The sequence below is a fragment of the Salminus brasiliensis genome, chromosome 3 (genome assembly GCF_030463535.1).
Source record: "Salminus brasiliensis chromosome 3, fSalBra1.hap2, whole genome shotgun sequence".
In the NCBI taxonomy this organism is placed as follows: domain Eukaryota; kingdom Metazoa; phylum Chordata; class Actinopteri; order Characiformes; family Bryconidae; genus Salminus; species Salminus brasiliensis.
Genome location: NC_132880.1, coordinates 48,743,129 through 48,763,709, shown reverse-complemented (window position 1 = coordinate 48,763,709; position 20,581 = coordinate 48,743,129). Strand labels below are relative to the sequence as shown.

The 20,581-nt window shown below is 46.9% G+C and overlaps 1 protein-coding gene across 3 annotated transcripts in view; it reads right to left on the bottom strand.

Annotated features, from left to right (window-relative positions):
• Window positions 1-505: 505 nt before the first annotated feature.
• Window positions 506-20,581, bottom strand: part of LOC140552286 (disintegrin and metalloproteinase domain-containing protein 11-like) — a 26,453-nt gene continuing 6,377 nt past the window's right edge. The window contains exons 9-27 of one of the 3 annotated variants that reach the window (XM_072676452.1): window positions 17,838-17,906; window positions 17,478-17,549; window positions 17,075-17,241; window positions 16,893-16,977; window positions 16,058-16,148; window positions 15,696-15,747; window positions 14,690-14,789; window positions 14,345-14,416; window positions 13,089-13,181; window positions 12,879-12,959; window positions 12,672-12,722; window positions 11,865-11,928; window positions 10,505-10,610; window positions 10,188-10,307; window positions 9,869-10,037; window positions 9,535-9,646; window positions 8,860-8,950; window positions 4,308-4,325; window positions 545-657 (exon numbers count right to left, since the gene is read on the bottom strand). In XM_072676452.1, the coding sequence (XP_072532553.1) occupies window positions 642-657; window positions 4,308-4,325; window positions 8,860-8,950; window positions 9,535-9,646; window positions 9,869-10,037; window positions 10,188-10,307; window positions 10,505-10,610; window positions 11,865-11,928; window positions 12,672-12,722; window positions 12,879-12,959; window positions 13,089-13,181; window positions 14,345-14,416; window positions 14,690-14,789; window positions 15,696-15,747; window positions 16,058-16,148; window positions 16,893-16,977; window positions 17,075-17,241; window positions 17,478-17,549; window positions 17,838-17,906 (1,629 nt within the window). In that variant the 3' untranslated portion in view covers window positions 545-641. Of the gene's footprint in view, window positions 658-4,307; window positions 4,326-8,859; window positions 8,951-9,534; window positions 9,647-9,868; window positions 10,038-10,187; window positions 10,308-10,504; window positions 10,611-11,864; window positions 11,929-12,671; window positions 12,723-12,878; window positions 12,960-13,088; window positions 13,182-14,344; window positions 14,417-14,689; window positions 14,790-15,695; window positions 15,748-16,057; window positions 16,149-16,892; window positions 16,978-17,074; window positions 17,242-17,477; window positions 17,550-17,837; window positions 17,907-20,581 lie in introns of those variants that run through there. The other 2 variants (XM_072676454.1, XM_072676455.1) reach the window with 2 other exon arrangements.

The following is a 20,581-nucleotide window of genomic DNA, read 5'->3' as shown; positions in this document are numbered from 1 at the left end:
AGACCATCAGGTTCTCAGAACCACTGAGATCATCAGGACCATTAGGATCTTCAGGACCTGCAAGATCCTCTGGACCATCAGGACCACTGAGATCATCAGGACCATTAGTATCTTCAGAACCACTAAGACCATCAGAACCACTGAGAAATTCAAGTTTGTAGAAAAGTTCTTGAAGGAAGATGATTTGGGCAGGAAATGCTCAGATCAGCTCAGTCCATTCCGCTCTCCTGCAGCTGCTGTTCCTCCGGCTGATCTCAGGCGCTTCCATGAAGAACAGCTTCACTTTCAGTGAACAGTTTACAGAGGCTGACTGTTTCTGTCAGAAAGCTCCAAAATCTCCCATTCCTAGATCTCTCTCACACACACACACACACACACACTCACAGACACACACAGAGTTTATCCCCAGCACCACCCTCTTCTGTGCACGTGACTGGCTGGAATGTCGCGTTGGACGTCTTGCTGGTGGAGATCTGAACTGACCGAGGGAAAACAAGCCGACAGGAGGAGGGGGTGGAGCAGGTTCCGAGGATGAGGGTGGAAGACTTGAGCTTGGACGTGTAGAGAACACACACACACACACACACACACACTCACTCAGTCAGTGGTGTAAACGGAATACATACAGGAAGACAGGAAGACTATCCTCCTCCAGACCTGCAGAGAGAAGAGCAGCCAATCAGCTTCTGCCTTCACAAACCAATAAAGCAGCACTTCAACTTCAAACAGACCATAATAATAATAATAACAGTGTGGTCATGTGACTGTCCACGTGACTGTCTGTGTGGCTGAATCCAGATAGTATCTGAAGCTACTTTGACTGGATTCTGGTAACACTGGTCGTTACAATACGTCTCTAGTGAGATCAGATGAGATCAGATTTTGTCCCAGATCTGTCCCGTGTAAAAATCCACACCAACACGTCCATCAGTTCCCTTTAACCTCCTGTAAACAACATTTTCCATTTTTTTGGAAACAGTGAGGGAGAGAGCGAGAGAGATGGAGGTAGACAGAAGCCAAAATCCACAGTATTCCGTCTGGTCTGATCGAATCCGATCACAAAAAGCACATTCCGTTTACATTCATGTTAAATGTGGACGAGATCCGTCTCTGACCACCTCGGAATCTGGTTTGGATTTGAGCGATCCGATCACAATCCGATCACAATCCGATCACGATCCGATCACAAACCGATCACAAACCGTTCACAAATCCGATCACAGTTTACAAATCCGATCACAGTGGTGGCTCAGCGGTTAGAGCTCCGGGCTGTCGATAACAGGGTTGTGGGTTCGATTCCCGGGCTCAGCAAGCTGCCACTGTTGGGCCCTTGAGCAAGGCCCTTTACCTTCTCTGCTCCCCGGGCACTGGAGTTGGCTGCCCACCGCTCTGGGTGTGTGTGTGTGTACTCACTGCCCCTAACACATGTGTGTGTGTGAGTGTGTGTTCACTACCAGATGGGTTAAATGCGGAGGACACATTTGGGCCATAGCTGCCACTGTTGGGCCCTTGAGCAAGGCCCTTTACCTTCTCTGCTCCCCGGGCACTGGAGTTGGCTGCCCACCGCTCTGGGTGTGTGTGTGTGTACTCACTGCCCCTAACACATGTGTGTGTGTGAGTGTGTGTTCACTACCAGATGGGTTAAATGCGGAGGACACATTTCGCTGTATCATCATACGTCTTGTAGATGTTTCCACCAGTTTTGTTGGGGGAATCTGATCCGATCCCCAATGTCACTGGATTCCAGGTCTACACCCAGGCCCTGAACGAACTATCTGAGAAGTGAATCCGACCTCCTTCAGTATTACAACCCTGTTATGAGACGCTCACAGATCACAGTTGATCCTGTACTGCAGTGATGACATCACTTATTAAAATGAACCTGACAACTGCACCCTTTGACGCCCCCCTCCACATCTCCAGAGGGCGCTACCACCTCTCTCCCTCGTATCCATTTCAAGACCTGTTTCCCATTTGAGCCAAACCCCAAAGGTTACTGCTGTTTCCAACCGACCCTCCTCCTCCTCTCCTCCGTGACCCGGAAACTTTGTTTAGATGTTGTGCCCCCATCTTGCCGCCTGTCCGAATACTATAAGAGGCTAATGAAGCCGCTTAAAATTTCCCTGGAAGCGTCTTCCAGCGAAGGATGCATGAGCGTATCCTACCCAGGAGGTCTGTTAAAGGTTCAGGAGTGACGTCACTGCTCCAGTGAAAATGCAGAAGGCAGCACACGTCATAAACGTATATAATAACTAATATTTCTGATCTAATCCAGTGATCAGTGCAGCAATAACATACATTCAGAGATTAGATAAACGAACACGCCCCCCTGCCTATTTACACCTGGCTTATACAGCTACTGGAACTGAGCAGTTACACAACCGCAAGTACTGTCTGTTCAGCAACACTTTATTAATACACTTTTAATAATAAAGGTTATTATATTTTATATAGATTTTATTTTAGATTATTATATTTAGATTATAATAATCACTGTATCTCTGCAAACAGCAGGAGTTTAGTTCACAATTAACGCACTTCAATAGACAGAATTGTATATGTGCTGCTCTGTGCTCTAACATCTGTGATTGGCTGGGCAGTAGTAGGGGTGTGCTGAAAGCGAGTGTTGTGATTGGCTCAGATCATCAGTACTCAACATCATCAGCTGTCCCAGTCCACCAATCACTGCTCCAACTCTCCATTCCTCCTGTAGTAGTAAAAGTTTCTGGACGCAGCCCAGGAGTCACCAGTCTGATCCACAGAGGGCCGGCGAGGCTGAGTAGGTAAATGAGGAGCTCCTGCAGATCAGATCTGTAAGCTCTGGTTTAGGCTATGGGTCTATTCCCTTTAGTACAGGACACTTCACCACACTGCAGAGCAGCAGGTTTAAGGAGCCTACCAGAAGGGGTTCGGTTCAAAGCTCTCTACAGAACACTGGATACGTGCAGAGCGGGGACCTTTCTTTAGTTCCAGCAAATCTGTGATACTGAGCCTTTCACCCCATATTTATAGGAGGGAAATCTTCACCACTAGAGGGCGCCAAGTACACAATTATCAAGATGAGTGATGGATACTGGTGACATTGGCTACGTCCACAAACTTTTGCTACTCCTCATCTCCTCCTCCTTTCCTACTGCTGTAGCTACACGCCACCTGAAAGTTCTCGGAGTTCTGCCTGTTCTCCTACAGTCTTCTCCCAAATCATCAGAAGCTGAAGGCCTTAAAGTAATCTCGACGTCCAACCACCGCCAAAGAACACTGTCCTCAAAGATCTTGTCCTTACAGTGTAGATCAGTCACAGTCAAACATCAGAAAGAATCTGCAAAGGTCTTTGGGTTTTGCCAATTTCAGCATTTATCTGTAGGTGTAGCCTGACCGCTGCTCCTCTGAGATAAGCTAACTCCAGTGTCCAGTGCTTTTAAACTCTGCTGACGGTTTATGATGGAGGTGGATGCTATAGAAGTGCTTGAGGTAGTCCTCTCCTCTCAGAGCTCAGGAAATCAGTCTTCTTTCTAATTAGAGACGGAGCCAAAGCCCCCCCTTACCTGTTTTCCTTGGCTGTGTGCAAACTTGTGCCCTATTCTCTATACAGGGCACTATTTTGAGGTTCCACCATTGTAGTGTAGTGCTGTCTATAAACACAGGCCCTGTCCAATTACTCACACTTGCACCCTTGCCCTCTAGGTGTCCCATTTCTTTTAATTTCCCCAACAAGGGTGCTCACAAGCGCCCCCTATAAGGACTTGATGTGCCCCTGACTGTGTAAGTCCTCATCAGATTGGATCACACTTTCGTGAAGGAAATGACTGTTTCATGGTCCTTGAAATGACCCTCTGCTGCAGGCCACGCCTCCATTTTAGCCGCAGTACAGCTGTTAAATCCAGAATTGTGGTATACAGGTGTCGGGACGTGGGAGGAAGTGTGTCCCAACCCCAAAAGACACCGTGAACTCTGACACTCCTTCTACCTGCCTGGCGACAACTGCATAAGATTTCAACTGGGGTTTAGGGCGAGAATTGGGACAGGGCCATAGTGCAGAATGCACTGCAATAAGTAGTGTACAAATGATGTGAGGAAGACGGTCACATCTTCCTCAAATCTTCCTCATCGTCTGCTCCCTACAGCAGTGCCCTATATAGTGATGTGGATATTAACATGTAGGGGATCGTGAACAGGGCCCGGTTCCGGACACAGCTCTTGTTCTTTGGGTTCTGCTGAGCTGATGAATGGGTTCGTGTTCAGTGCTAATGCTAATGGGAACGTTAAGAAGTGTGTTCTGAGACATAGGGGAAGTAAACAGGTCATACCTTCCTCTCCGGATATTTCTTCATGGACAGATTAACAGGAGGAAGAGAAACACAGAGAGAAATGTCAGAAATGACCCTCAGACTTTCCAAACATTTCAACATGTGCATTTCCAGTGACACTGCCGTTCTCCCCAGGCCCCAGTGTCAGCGTGTGGAGTTTAATCTGGGGGTTAATGGGTTAATTAATGCTGTGGAATTATTCTTATCTGTCAGTTAAGCACGTTTCTCCGGGACGTCCGGCGTTACTTTCTACTGGGAATCAGCAGAGAGTCTAGTCCTGAAAAGAACTGATTGATGTGATTGGTTGCCGATATCACATCAAAGTCACAGTGTCACAGAAATACACAAAATATACAATTTCAGAAACCGGTGCTTAATAAAACATCATTGTAACAAACAGGGGGCCAGGTTTCACAATCAAAACAAAATCAAGACAAAAATATTGTTTATATCGACTCGTCAGTGAAACATTTTTGTAATTTTCTAGTTTTTATAATTACAATAATTAACTACATCTAACCTCTAATATGTTTTTATAAGCTCCCCAACTCTGGAATAACCTTCCATATAATGTTCAGGACTCAGATACAGTCTCAATCTTGGACTGAAATTAAATCTAGGCTGAAACTCATCTGTTTAGTTTAGCTTTTGGTAAGTAATGCTTCTCCTTAGATAAAGGTTGCAGGTCCAGGGGTTCGCAGACACAGGGAATTGTAGTACATTGAGATGCCAGAGCTGTCGTCTCACTGCTTGCACGTGATCACTCAGGTTTGTGGACGGTGGAGCAGATGGAAGCTAGCGTTTCAGGGTGCTCCCGTGTCCGTGTTACCTTCTGGCTCTCTGCTTTTAACTAGGCTGTTATAGTCAGACCTGCCGGAGTCGTCAGACACAATAATTCAGAACTGACTCTGTCTCTTTACTGTCTCCAGGTTCCTGACTCAGATAACCTTCCAGATTATGTTGGGGACTCAGACACAGTCTCAATCTCTAAATCTAGGCTGAAACTCATCTGATTAGTTTAGCTTTTGGTGATTATTGTTTCCCCTGATGGTTAGGCTCACCTACTACCTGCGTACAACCAGCTGCCCACCCACCACATTGCCCACTGGGTTCTCCTGCTACGGCGTCAGACCAGCTACCCACCTTCTTGCTACTGCTACCTGCCTCTGACTTGTTGTTGACTATTAATTACTGACTACACTAAAGTTTACATGGACTATTTACTATTACTATTATTACCATCACTACTTCACCTTCATTCTGATAATATAATTATAGTAGTTATAGTATATAATGACTATTTCAGCAGACCTGAGCAGTAGAACTTGTAGTAGATCTTATGCAGTGGCTCTGTGACTTTTATCAATAATTAATAATTAGTTCTGATCAGAGGAGGACGGGTCGGGTCTCACTTGTGAGTCTTGGTTCCTCCCGAGGTTTCTCCTTGCCCCTGTCGCCTCAGGCTGCTCACTGGGGGTCTATATGTTGATGTTTAGGATTTGCTGATCTGTTGTCTGATTACTGGATTACTAGAAAGACGCTTTTGCTCAGTGCCAGTTGTTAAAAGCTCTATATGAATATATTTGAATGGATTTACAACAATGGACTTGTGATTTTGACCAGAGAAGATTGGGTCTCCACTTGTCTTGGAGTCTTGGTTGCTCCCAAGGTTTATTCCTCTAGGGAGTTTATGTGATAATTATGTGGAAATAATTTAGTTATTTTTGTTGTTATTTTAGTTATTATTGAACTTTATAGGTTCTACAGTGACTTTCTGAACTGGGTTTAAATTCAGGGCTGAACATTTGGTGGCGACTGCGGACAAAATATTTCACTGCAATCCAGTTATTTTTATTTATTTAATTATTTTATTTATTTATTTACTATTTAATTTATTATTATTTAATTTATTATTATTTATAAATATATATAAAATTATATTATTACTTATTATCTAAATCACTATAAAGATTCAACCTCATCGTTTTCACTGGCCGTTTTAAATTTAGTCAGCGAGAGCACTACTAAAACACCTCAACCAACACAGTGGTCCGCCTTCCCTTACTGCAAGACTATAAGACATCTGGACCCCCTGTTCATCAAGATGCAGCACTGTCCTCTTTCAGAACCACCTGTACCTCCTGTACCCAGGCCTGAACCTCACAGAGCTGCACAAGGTCATATTCTTCAAGGTCTGGATTGAACCCCCACTACCTGCTTCACTAATAAGTGAGAGAACAGCTGAGTGCTGGATCAGTTTAGAACAGGTTCTGAAGATGGATACAGTTGGTTCCTCAGAGGAAGAGACAAAACGACTGTGCTTAGCTAGAACCCTCCAGCATGCAAAGTCCATAATGACTCACCATGCAAAAGACCCCCCTGACCCACCGTCCAAATACTTGCGGCTCTGGTCAGTGTTTGAATCAGGCAGCACTGATAACGTTAATAGGTTCTGTTAAAACCCACTGGACATTTGTTCTGTAGCTTCATTTTAGGAGGTAGATGGCAGGAGGTACAGGAGGTGCTTCAGAGGGGGAACGCTTGCAGACATGCAGAGATGAGAAGCAAACTGAACCGCAGCATCACAGAAACCCAAACCCCGTCCAAACCCCGGAGCTCCTCCTCATCCTCATCTGAGGAGCTGAAGACGTTTGGGATATTGTGCTGATCTGGTGTCCCATTAGTTTCTTTCCAGTTTCTAAACCAGAATACGAACAGCTAGAGAAGGCGTTGGAGGGAACAGCTGGAGGGCTGCGGGGGTTTGGATTGGGTTCAGAGGTCATGATGAAGATGGGGAGGGGTAAGAACAATGCTCCATACGGGACACTTCCATCCACAGCCTGCCATGAGGGTCAGTTTGCAGTGCGGTAAGAGGGGTGAGGGGTTTGGACGGAGAGCACCCCTCCAGCTCGGGTTCAGTGTCTGAGATCATAAAGATCAACCCAAACTCAAACCCTGACCAACAAACCTCACCTTTATTCACCCTCTGAAATGAGCACATTCAGCAGTTCCGCAGTAGCACTGTGTGGCACGGTGTGTATATCAGTCCAATTTAGTGTAGTACAGTGTGTGAAGTACAGTTTGAACTAGTGTGTATGTGGCACAGTGTGTGTAGTACACAGTGTGTAATTCAGTGTGTGCGTGGAAGTGTGTGTAGTACAGTATGTGTAGTACAGAGTGTGTAGTATGTGTCGTACAGAGTGTGTGGTACAGAGTGTGTAGTATGTGTCGTACAGAGTGTGTGGTACAGTGTGTGTAGTACGGTGTGTTTAGTGTGGTACAGATTGTATAGTACAGTGTGTGTAGTACAGTGTGTCATACAGAGAACAGTGTGTATAGTACAGAGTGTGTTGGGCAGTGTGTGGTACAGGGTGTGTAGTACAGTATGTGTAGTGTATGGCACAGTGTGTTGTACAGAGTTTGTGGTACAGTGTGTGTAGTGTGTGGTACAGTGTATGGTACAGTATGTAGAACAATGTGTAGTACAGTGTGTGGTACAGTGTGTAGTAGAGTGTATGTAGTACAGAGTGTGTGGTACAGTGTGTGTGGTACAGTGTGTGGTAGTGTGTGTAGTACAGTGTGCGGTACAGTGTGTCATACAGAGTGTGTAGTGTGTAGAACAGTGTGTGTAGTACGGAGTGTGTTGGACAGTGTGTGGTACAGTGTGTGAAGTACAGTGTGTGTAGTGTATGGTACAGTGTGTTGTACAGAGTTTGTGGTACAGTGTGTAGTAGAGTGTATGTGTTACAGCGTGTGGCACAGTGTGTGGGGTACAGTGTGTGTAGTACAGTGTGTAGTAGTGTGTGTGGTACAGTGTGTAGTAGAGTGTATGTAGTACAGAGTGTGTGGTACAGTGTGTGTGGTACAGTGTGTGGTAGTGTGTGTAGTACAGTGTGTGTAGTACAATGTGTGTGGTACAGTGTGCAGTACAGTGTGTCATACAGAGTGTGTAGTGTGTAGAACGAGACGTGTGTAGTACGGAGTGCGTTGGGCAGTGTGTGGTACAGTGTGTGTAGTACAGTGTGTGTAGTGTATGGTACAGTGTGTTGTACAGAGTTTGTGGTACAGTGTGTGTAGTGTGTGATACAGTGTATGGTACAGTGTGTGGTACAGTGTGTAGTAGAGTGTATGTGTTACAGCGTGTGGCACAGTGTGTGGGGTACAGTGTGTGGAACAGTATGTAGAACAATGTGTAGTACAGTGTGTGTGTGGTACAGAGTGTTGGGTACAGTGTGTGTGGTACAGTGTGTAGTAGAGTGTATGTGGTACAGAGTGTGTGGTACAGTGTGTGTGATACAGTGTGTAGTAGTGTGTGTGGTACAGTATGTGTGGTACAGTGTGTGCGGTACAGTGTAGTGTTATGTTGAGGTTCGGTTCACAGGAGGCTATCAGAGGGCCGTTGGTCCGAGGGGGTGGGCTTCGCAGGTGGGAGATGTCAGGGCTGATCAACTACGCTGTGTGTGTGAGGTCATGCGGTCTGGTGGGTTTAGAGTGTGTGTAGATTTGGGGGATGTAAGCAGACAGCAGGAGAGAGGCATGCCAGGAGTCTTACTTAAATCCCCAGCCTGTGCCCCCCAGGACTATAGCTGCCAGGAGAATAGCCCCCGCAATGGAGCCTATTATTATATTGGTACCACTGGGACCTGTGGGAGGGGGGAAAGGGGGGGGGACAAAACATAACAGCACCACACACACACACACACACGTAAGAAAAACACAGCAACACACACTCCATCAAACACTAACTAACCACCAGCACTGCAGATGGGGGTTCACACACTTACACCTGCACACTCACAAACACACACTCCCATAACACAGCACCCCCACAACAGAGAGACACACACACACACACTGATCAATCACATTCATTCATTCATTGAGTGTGTTTTTATGTGTGTATTAATGTTTGTGTCTGTGTGTGTGTGCTTTTGTGTGTGTGTATTTGTAAATCTGTGTATTAAAATGCATAGGTTAGTGAGTGTGTGCGTGTGTGTGTGTGTGTAATTGTGTATTTTTATATGTATATATTAAAGTGGTTAGTGTGTGTGCATGTGTGTGTGTGTGTAATTGTGTATTTTTATATGTGTGTATTAAAGAGAATTGGTTAGGGTGTGTGAGTGTGTGATTTTGTGTAATTGGGTGTGTATTTTTATATGTGTATATTAAAGTGGTTAGTGTGTGTGTGTGTGTGTGTGTGTGTGTGTGTGTGTGTGTGCAGACAGACCTTTCTTGTCAGGTCCAGGTGGGGGTGTTGGATCAGGAATGGGATCAAACACACTGCAGTCCTTCCCTGTGTAATCCGGCTCACAGATACACCTCACCTCATTACTGCAGGTCTAACACACACACACACACACACACACACACACACACAGAGATGAGTTACTACACACACACACACACACACACACACAACATTTTTTACTTCACCTGTCAGTGGTTCTAATGTTATGGCTGACTTGTGTATCACACTGTGGTTCTACAATCAAACTGCGCCTCTCAGAAGAACACTGAAGCAGTAAGGTGTGTGTGTGTGTGTGTGTGTAGTGATTCCTCACCCCGTGGTTGGAGCAGGTGGGTCCGGAGGTGGAGCCGGGGCAGGTGCTGATGTTAAAGGAGCTGAGGGGAAGACAGCGGCGCTCCAGGCACATCATACTGGGACCACACGGAGTTCCATCCTCCACATATCCCAGATCTGACCCGTCCTCCAGAACAGCATGACCCCCACTGCGCACACACACACACACACACACACACACACACACACACACACACACACACACTGTTTCAGTAGAACTAAGTATGAATTCAGCATTACATTCTTTACTGATGCTTTGTCAGCCTGTGGCGCACGCACACACACACACACACACTGACCGGCAGTCCAGATACTTGTTCTGGTGGTAGATGGTCAGGCTGGTCAGCTCCCCCTGCAGGTCACCGAACCTCGGCTTTTCTGTCACATTGGAACAGAAAAGAAAACCACACAGCACGTCCCTGCAACACACACACACACACACACACACACACACACACACACACACACGCACATCTAAATACCAAGCACACACTCCAGTGAAAAACAGCAACACATGACATGCTCTAGTCCTCATACAGCTCTGTAGAACTACAGTTAGTGTGTGTGTGTGTGTGTGTGTGTGTGTGTATGTGTGTGTGTGTGTGTGTGTGTTTACGGTTTATTGCACTGGATCCAGCTCTGTCCTCCTGCAGCTCGTCCACAGTTTCCTTTCTCTGTTCCTTCAGCGTTTAACTTCTCATAACAGAACCGGTCTGCAGCACCTGTGTAAGCCCGCACACACACACACGCACACACAAACACACACACACACACACACACACACACACACACACACACACACACACACACATATATTATGGTGTAATTCAGTCAAAACTGTGGGACATTCTCTCAGGACTACCAAGTTTAAACACACCAAGTCCTGCCTTCACTGACCGCTACTGGACTCCAGGTTCAGCTACAATCAGAACTTCCAGCTGTTTGTTATTAACCAATCAGACAAGACTCATTTAAATATCCCAACACAGCTAACAGAAGCAGTGCTTTCTCCACATTTAACACACAATAGCACCTTTACTGACGACTGCAGTCTCAGAATTACTCAACCCGTCATCACAACCCGTCATCACAACCCGTCATCACAAGCCTCTTTAGTACTGAGTATAGAACCCTACTGCTGTTCTGACCCACTGCAAACCTGATGCTCAGCCAGACTCCAGCTTCTGGCAGCAGCAGCGTTCCTGAGAAATCTCAGCCCCGTCCTCATGAGCAGTGTCCTCCAGTTCACTGATATACTTGGATTTGCTGCTGCTGCAGCCGCCTTCTCCAAATCTCCCACCGAAGATTTTCTATAGGGTTCGAACCTCCCAGAACCTTCCAGAACTTCTTCTGGAACCTGTCACGGCCGGGTTTGGCCATTCTCTTGTATTGGGAGTAGCTAGGGTTTGTACACAGGGTCACAAGATTTGTCGGAAATGACTCTAGAGGGGTCTGAAAAGTCACTAAATGTGACGACTGGCAACACTGAGCTCAGTCTAAAAATAACAAACACAAATATTAATAAAGACAAATCAGTTTGACTTAATCTGACTTTTTATTTTATTTAAAGTATTAAAAAAAACATGAAAAACATTAGTTTGGGTAAATGAGTTCATGTATTAATGTTTATTAATTTAGCTGCATGATTTTAGAGATATTTAGGTCCCACCTATCCTCAAACACACACACACATACATAAAACACACTGCCACGGTTCTACAACTGGGGTCTACTTGAAGCCTCCTGGCTACAAGATCGACGGGCACCTCACTGTCCCCTTTACGGTAGCTGCATTAGCCAGGCTGCTAATTGCTAATTGTTTATCTTCTGATCAGTAACTGCAGTGGTAACAGCAACACAAGAATACACTCACAATGACTTACTTTTCTGGATATTACACTCTTTACACTCTTTACACTCTCCTCACACACACTCTCCCACTACACACTCCTCACATGCAGTATATGTGTACTCACTGTAGCCCCACAGAGTTCTGCACTGATTGTCGAGGGTCCGACAACGGCCATTATAACAGCGACCCTACAGACCAGGAAACAGTATGAGAGAGAGAGAGGGGGGGGGGGGTTCACAGTCACAGTGTGGTGCGTTAGGTTGATGTGTTTGGGCTGCAGCGGGTTTGGGTTGCTGTGGGTTTGGTTTGCTGTGGGTTTGGGTTGCAGTGGGTTTGGGTTGCAGCGGGTTTGGTTGATGTCTGTGGGTTGCAGTGGGTTTGGGTTGCAGTGGGTTTGGGTTGCAGCGGGTTTGGGTTGCAGTGGGTTTGGGTTGCAGTGGGTTTGGGTTGCAGTGGGTTTGGGTTGCTGTGTGTTTGAGTTGTAGCGGATTTGGGTTGCAGTGGGTTTGAGATGATGTGCTTGGGTTGCAGTGGGTTTGGGTTGCAGTGGGTTTGGTTGATGTGTTTGGGTTGCAGTGGGTTTGGGTTGCAGCGGGTTTGGTTGATGTGTTTGGGCTGCAGTGGGTTTGAGTTGCAGTGGGTTTGGGTTGCAGTGGGTTTGGGTTGCAGTGGGTTTGGGTTGCAGCGGGTTTGGGTTGCAGCGGGTTTGGTTGATGTGTTTGGGCTGCAGTGGGTTTGGGTTGCAGCGGGTTTGGTTGATGTGTTTGGGCTGCAGTGGGTTTGAGTTGCAGTGGGTTTGGGTTGCAGTGGGTTTGGGTTGCAGCGGGTTTGGGTTGCAGCGGGTTTGGGCTGTAGTGGGTTTGATTGATGTGTTTGGGTTGCAGCTGGTTTGGGTTGCAGAAACAGTGGATGGTCTAAAATAAAATATCACCTGATTGTTGTCGCACATGTATCCGTCCAGCTTGTGAACGTTGTGAGGACACTGGAAGAGAAGATCATAAATATTCCCACAGTGATTCAACCAGCTGAACAAGGAGCAGCGCAGTCACAGGAAGCTGGACTGAACAGAGACAGGTGTGCTGAACTGCGAGCGGGTCATTACTGTGTGTTTCAGGGGTGCTGGGTGTCAGTGTTGTACCTGGCTGGAGTCTCCAGTGCAGGTTTCTGGGATATCACAGTCGTTGACTGCGTCTCTACACATCACCCCCCTCTGCTCGTACTGCAACACCAACAGCACAAACACTCTCATTCTCTCTCTCTCTCACACACACACACACACAGCGCTACACATTCATATTAACCACAGCAGTACACACAGGTAGGGAATTTCCCACGATTCTACACTCACCCTGCATTCTCGACAGCACAGGCCGTTACTGCACATTGCATCATGGGTAAGCGTGCATTTCTTACAGCAGGCTCCTCCGCTGCGCGCACACTCCTTTACAGCATCACACAGAACATACAGACAAACACAGCTTCAGTAACCAACAGACCTGTCCATCACTAGTGCCTCATTAGCATATCTGTGATCATCATCCACCCAAACCAGCAGATCACTATTCAGAGAAGAACAGCGCTGCCTGGAGTCGTGGCATTTCACCATGCAGGAACGTCTGCCAATGAGGAGTGAAGTTCCTGTAGGGGGCGGTTTTTAGCCATGCAGGTGATGAGTGAAAGCAGTCACGTGACAATATGAACCAATGACACAACCCCACACCCCAGACCACTGATTTCAGGAGGACTAGAGATGGGCTCTCTGGACGCTCCTGGGCTCGAGAACAGCTTTCACACTTGACCAAATGTACCGAACTCTCCGAGCAAGAGCTCCTGGTCTGGTGTGAAAACGCTCTACAATTACGTTTACGGCATTTAGCAGATGCTCTTCTCCAGAGTGACTTACTAAAGAGCTTCACTGTTTACTCAAGAAGAACCTCAGCTAGTTTAAATAGACTAAAATTCAAAGCTCCTCTAATCTTAGACTCTACTAAACACAAGTCAGTAAGGAGACCATAGTACTCTTCTCTTCGCCTGAGTCCTCTCAGAAGAGGAGGGTCTTCAGTCTGGGTTTGAAGACAGCGAGCGTTGGACTCTGCTGTTCGGACACCCAGGGGAAGTTCGTTCCACCACTTCGGTGCAGGACAGAGAAAAGTCTGGACGCTCGTCTTCCGTGGATCCAGGCCAAGATTAGAGAATCGGTTAACAGCCAGGATAAGAAGGAAAACCCACACTATGTGTCCAAAAGTTTGTGGACACCCATTCTAATGAATGCATTCAGCTGCATTAAGCTGCACCCATTGACACAGATGTGCAAATGCATACACACCACGTAGCTCGTCTAGTCCCTGTAGAGAAGTACTGCCAATAGAATAAGACTCTCTGGAGCAGATCAATAAACATGGATCTATTGGCACCATGCTGCCTAATAATGCCAGGCATGGGCTAGTAGAGGGGTATAAAGCCCCCCAGCATTGAGCTGTGGAATGGAATGACGAGACCAACTTTACCTGACTCTTAGCAATACAGGTGAAGTCTAAAGATGGCAACATGAAATGAACCATTTCACAGCTCTTTAAATGGACCAGTTCAGGTGTGTAAACTCACCACCTGCGAGCCGCAGTCACACTCCTCTCCGGGTTCCACAAAACCGTTCCCACACTCAGGAGGATCCAGCAACTGGGCAGAAGGAGAGGTTTTCATTACTCACAGTCTTCAAATTCTTTAAATTCCCTTCTCCAGCACATTCCCAGAGCAGGGATCCCTCACTGTAAAGTCAGAGGAACTGGGGTCTGTATGATAACGGTCCTTTAAGAAGGTCCAGGTAGGGACTGCTGCGTAAAGTGGAGTTCAAAAAGAAAGCAAATCTTATCTTAAGAAGATATTTAAGGAAACTCTGCTCTCAGAACCCTGAAGGAGGTCAACCCAGCCCTGACCCTCATCCACTCTCACCTTACTGGGCTTATTGAAGAGGCAGCTTCCTCCACCCTGGAGCAGGAACTGCAGGTATTCATCCACACTACAGCGAGAGAACTTCCGCGGAAGATAATACCTTACATATACACACACACACACACACACACACACACATATTTATAAAATCTTTGGCAACATTAGAACTCTGGATTTGAATTTAATCTCTGTTTGCTGCTTTATTTTTACTATAAAATTATTTTTATTATTATTATTATTATTATTATTATAGCAAGGTCAGTGAGGTCAGTGTTACAGTGTGGACCTGCAGTGAGGTCAGTGTTGCAGTTTGGACCTGCATTGAGGTCAGTGTTGCAGTATTAATCTGCAGTGAGGTCAGTATTATTCTGCAGTGAGGTCAGTATTATTCTGCAGTGAGGTCAGTGTTACAGTGTGGATCTGCAGTGAGGTCAGTGTTACAGTATTAATCTGCAGTGAGGTCAGTATTAATCAGCAGTGAGGTCAGTGTTACAGTGTGGATCTGCAGTGAGATCAGTATTAATCTGCAGTGAGGTCAGTGTTACAGTTTGGACCTGCAGTGAGGTCAGTGTTACAGTGTGGACCTGCAGTGAGGTCAGTGTTACAGTGTGGATCTGCAGTGAGATCAGTATTAATCTGCAGTAAGGTCAGTGTTACAGTGTGGATCTGCAGTGAGGTCAGTATTAATCTGCAGTGAGGTCAGTGTTACAGTTTGGACCTGCAGTGAGGTCAGTGTTACAGTTTGGACCTGCAGTGAGGTCAGTGTTACAGTGTGGACCTGCAGTGAGGTCAGTGTTACAGTTTGGACCTGCAGTGAGGTCAGTGTTACAGTGTGGACCTGCAGTGAGGTCAGTGTTACAGTGTGGATCTGCAGTGAGATCAGTATTAATCTGCAGTGAGGTCAGTGTTACAGTTTGGACCTGCAGTGAGGTCAGTGTTACAGTTTGGACCTGCAGTGAGGTCAGTGTTACAGTGTGGACCTCCAGTGAGGTCAGTGGAGGTTTACCCTGTATCCTCCATTATACATCCCAGCCAGGCATCAGGACACCGACAGTCTCCTGGACAAGAGAAAAGGACAGGCTTCACACATTATACACATGTTGTTAGAAGCTCCCCCTCCTGGGCATGTGTGGTACTGCATATGTCTGACACTGTTCACAGGGGGGCAAGATCAGCTTTCTGGAGGAGCATTCTGGGATATGTGGCTGCCCCAAGTCAACACTTCTGGGCATTTGGACTGTACTCGGCTAGATGTGGGCTTTTAAATGACTCTCAGATCACTCCACACCTGACCTCAGTAACCAATCAAAATCCACCACAAGCCGGAGCTACAGGATCCTGGCCCCGTTCTGATCCTCCTGCTTTTACCTGCAGCGTTCCGAATGTTGTTCCATTTCATGCCGATGTTTTGTCCCAAACTCTGGCAGAGGGAAACAGCCACAGAGCCCACGCTGCCGTACTGCAACACAGTAAACACACACATTACCATACACACGCTAACAGCACAACGAAGCTCTCACACACCAGCAGTGGCAAATCCAGATCCGGATCCTTCTCCAACATTCACACCTCTGTGTGAGCTGAGAGATCATCCTGAAGCTCAGAGGACACATGAAGACACACTGCTCTCAGAGGTTATGGGAAGACCAGTGGGAATGTCAATCACTACAGGTTAAATTAATGATGAATGCATTCAGCTGCTTTAAGTTGCACCCCTAGCTGACACAGATGTGCGAAGGTGCACACATACACAGCTTGTCTGCCAACAGAATAGGACTCCCTGGAGCAGATAAATAAACCTATGGACACCATGCTGCCTAATGCCAGGTGTGGGATAGTAGAGGGGTATAAAGCCCCCCAGCATTGAGCTGTGGAGCAGTGGAAGAGCTGTGTTCTCTGGAATGATGGATGGAGGAGCTCCATCTAATACTTTTGGGATGAGTTGGGAGTTAGGGAAGAGATGGGGTGATTACTATTGCTCTTGTTGCTGAATGCAATCAAATCCTTACAGCTATGCTCCTCCTAGATCTAGTGGAAAGCCTTGTTCCCTGGACAGTAGAGACAGTTACTCCAAAAAAGCAGGGTCTGCTCTTTTTAATAGCCTTGCTTTTATAAATAAATAAGCAGGTGTCCCAATACTTTTGTCCATATAATGTATGTCGCACACACACACACATACACATACACACACACAGTCACGCACCTCATTGATCCCGCCTCCTTGCGTGATGGAACACACTCCACCAGTGTAAGCAGATCCACTCCTGCTGCTCTGAAACGTACTGCCCCTAACACACACACACACACACACACAAGGTATTTCAGGGAAAGTGAATGTGTGTGTATGTGTATGTGTGTGTGTGTGCATGCATGTGTGTAACTCACGATAGAAGCTGAACAGAGTCAGGGTTCTCTTGAATGCTCTCCTTGCGGTAATGCATGAAGTTCTGCAGCGTTACCAGGGGGTCAGAAACCACGGAAACTGGGTTCCCAGATGTCCAGGTTTCCATGGCAACCAGCACAATGCGGGTATTGAGCTGTTCCTTGTATATCTGGGTTCCATAGCAACAAGGTTCCATAGCAACAGGGTTCCACAGATACAGATTTCCACAGATACAGGGTTCCGTTGTAACAGGGTTCCACAGAAACGTGATTCCACAAAAACGTGATTCCATAGCAACAGAGAAGAGATTTTTAGAGAAGATTAGATTATATTTTATATATATAAATGTGTGTGTGTGCGTGTGTGTGTGTGTGTGTGTGTGTGTGTATGTGGGGAGTGGCTTACCGCATCTGCCATGTTTACCACTGCTTTGGCAAAGTTCCTCGTCTGGGTGGTCGAGCGCCGCAACTGTACAAACTACACACACACACACACACACACACACACACACACACACGGTTTACACTGTATAAAATGCAGTTCAAAACACAGAACCAGACACTTCAATACATAGTAGTAATACACACACACACACACAGGAAACAGTTCTGTTTAATTTTAAATAAGTGGATTAAAGGGGGCTATTAACACAGTCTCCCCCTAGAGGACAGACCAAGTGATGAAGAAAGAGTGGGAAAACTGAAGCACTGAAAACCAGCTCAATGTGTGTGTGTGTGTGTGTGTGTGTGTGAGTACCAGACTGACCATTTCAAAGTCATTGATAATCATCAGCTCAATGTATTTGGTCTCAGTGTGAACTCTGGGCCTGGACACCTGCAGAGAGAGAGAGAGAGAGAGAGAGAGAGAGAGACAGTCTGAGCACACAGATGTGTGGACATTAGGAGAAAACACAACCCAGCTGCTGATGTGAAAATAGAGGAAGCTTTCTGGAGAACCTTCTGCTGTACGTTCTGGAGAACCTTCTGTAGAACCTTCTGCTGTACTTTCAGGAGAACCTTCTGTAGAACCTTCTGCTAGACTTTCTGTAGAACCTACTGCTGTACTTTCTGGAGAACCTTCTGCTGTACTTTCTGGAGAACCTTCTGCTGTACTTTCTGGAGAACCTTCTGCAGAACCTTCTGCTGTACTTCCTGAACAACCTTCTGCAGAATCTGGGAATCCAGGGGGAAATCCTCTCTGCTTCTGTGCTGGAAGCTCAATAAAGGCGGTCTGAGACACTAAAGCTTGGTCTGGGAGAAGGGGGGCGGGTCTACCAAATGAGTGGGCGTGTCTGTCCCCACCTCTGGTCTGTACTGCGCTATACTGACTCTGGTGCACAGTTTTGGCTTCATTTCTACAGAACGGATGGAACTGGGGTATAAAGCTACCAAAGGGGCGTGAGGGGGCATCCTGTTCTCCCTGGCAACCCACCACCCCTCAGGACCAGCCTCTAAATCTCTGGCACTGCTACAGTCACTTGAACAATTCCTCAGCTGACATTCAGCAGCACTCTCAGACAAAAATGTCCCAAACTGTCTCTGGGGGGGAACCCCTGAAGGAGCGCCTTCATTATCTTTAGTTTGGAAACTGAACTGAACCAGATTCGTCTCCAGGTATGTTTTAATTTACCTGCACTCAGTCTGTCAGACTCTCTAAGGTACACGGAAGCCAGTTCGCACCTCCTGCACTGAAGTTCACAAGTGCACAATTTCCAACAGGGCAGCTAATTATCTGTGGATGATGACAGCAGGTGTGTTGGATGCCTCTTGCAGTTTGGTAAGGGTACCAGGACCGCCCCTCAATAGTGAAGATGGCCAGGTTCTGAGTGGTTCAGCGGTCTAATGTGCTACCACAATGGTCCGGGGGTCGCGAGAGTAAATCCCGAGCCATGCCACTTTGCCATCCGCGGCCGGAGTCTGAAAGAGCCCAATTGTCAGTGCTCTCTCCGGGTGGGTAGATGGCGCTCTCTCTCCCCTCATCACATGCCATGTTGGCCGGCACAGGCGTCTGGAGACCCAGCGCTTCCGCGTCCCGCATCACGGGAGGGAGGAGACGTGTTAAATCCCTCCCTTCTACTGCTGGGTCCTGAGGGTCTTGAGCACATCTCTCTTCTTCTCCAGCAGTTCCTGAACAGCCTTGGAGGACAATGGACATCGTGGGCATGAAGTCATGTAAAATGTCCATGTATTCTGCAAAGTACTGGACATCCCTAATCCAGGAAGCCCATCCGGGCAAGGCCGCAAACACCGGCAGGACAGGAGATATGCCCAGCACTTGAATGAAGGCCTGCAGCTGTAAACGACGCTGAGGTCTTCATTTGCAGAACACCTGCTTCACAAGGCTGCTCACCCTGTTGAGGTCCTCAGAGGTGTCTGGGAAGGCCTCTAGCTCTAAGTTAAGGAGATGCCAAGGCAAGACAGGTTGAGAAGTAGGTCATTAAAATGGTGCTGAAGGCTTTTTTCCAGTAGCTTCCAGAGTGTGTGGCAAACCCACACATCACTAAACCTGAAGCTATAACTGATCTGGCATCGTTTCATCTGAAACATCAAAAATGGGCTTTTCCGTCACTGCTTGCTTGAAGTCCTCTTTATACTGCGGGACCAACTATAGCAAGTGGTCAAACCTGGATTGGAACAGCCTGAGAAACTCTATGAGCTGAACTGCAGGATGCTTTTAAGCTAATGTTATACACCGATCAGCCTTAACATTAGTACCACCTGCTTAATACTGAGCAAGTCCCCCTTCTGCCATCGCAACAGATCTGACCATTCGAGGCATGGACTCCACAAGAACTCTGAACCTGTCCCCTGGGATCTGGCACCTAGACAAATGCTAGCAGCAGGACATTGCCCATACGTTGTGAGCATCAGCGAGCCTTGAGCGCCCATGACCCTGTCACTGGTTCACCGAATGTCCTTCCATGGACCACTTTTGGTAGGTTCTGATCACTGCATATCGCCTGATGTGTTGGAGATGTTCTGATCCAGTCAGAGAGATCCGGAGAGTGTAATACGGAGTGATGTAAACTGTGACGGGGCAGAGAGTGTAATACGGAGTGATGTAATCTGTGACGGGGCAGAGAGTGTAATACGGAGTGATGTAAACTGTGACGGGACGGACAGTGTAAAACGGAGTGATGTAATCTGTGATGGGCGGAGAGTGTAATACGGAGTGATGTAATCTGTGACGGGGTGGAGAGTGTAATACAGAGTGATGTAATCTGTGATGGGCGGAGAGTGTAATACGGAGTGATGTAAACTGTGACGGGACGGACAGTGTAAAACGGAGTGATGTAATCTGTGATGGGCGGAGAGTGTAATACGGAGTGATGTAATCTGTGACGGGGCAGAGAGTGTAATACGGAGTGATGTAAACTGTGACGGGACGGACAGTGTAAAACGGAGTGATGTAATCTGTGATGGGCGGGGAGTGTAATACGGAGTGATGTAATCTGTGACGGGGTGGAGAGTGTAATACAGAGTGATGTAATCTGTGATGGGCGGAGAGTG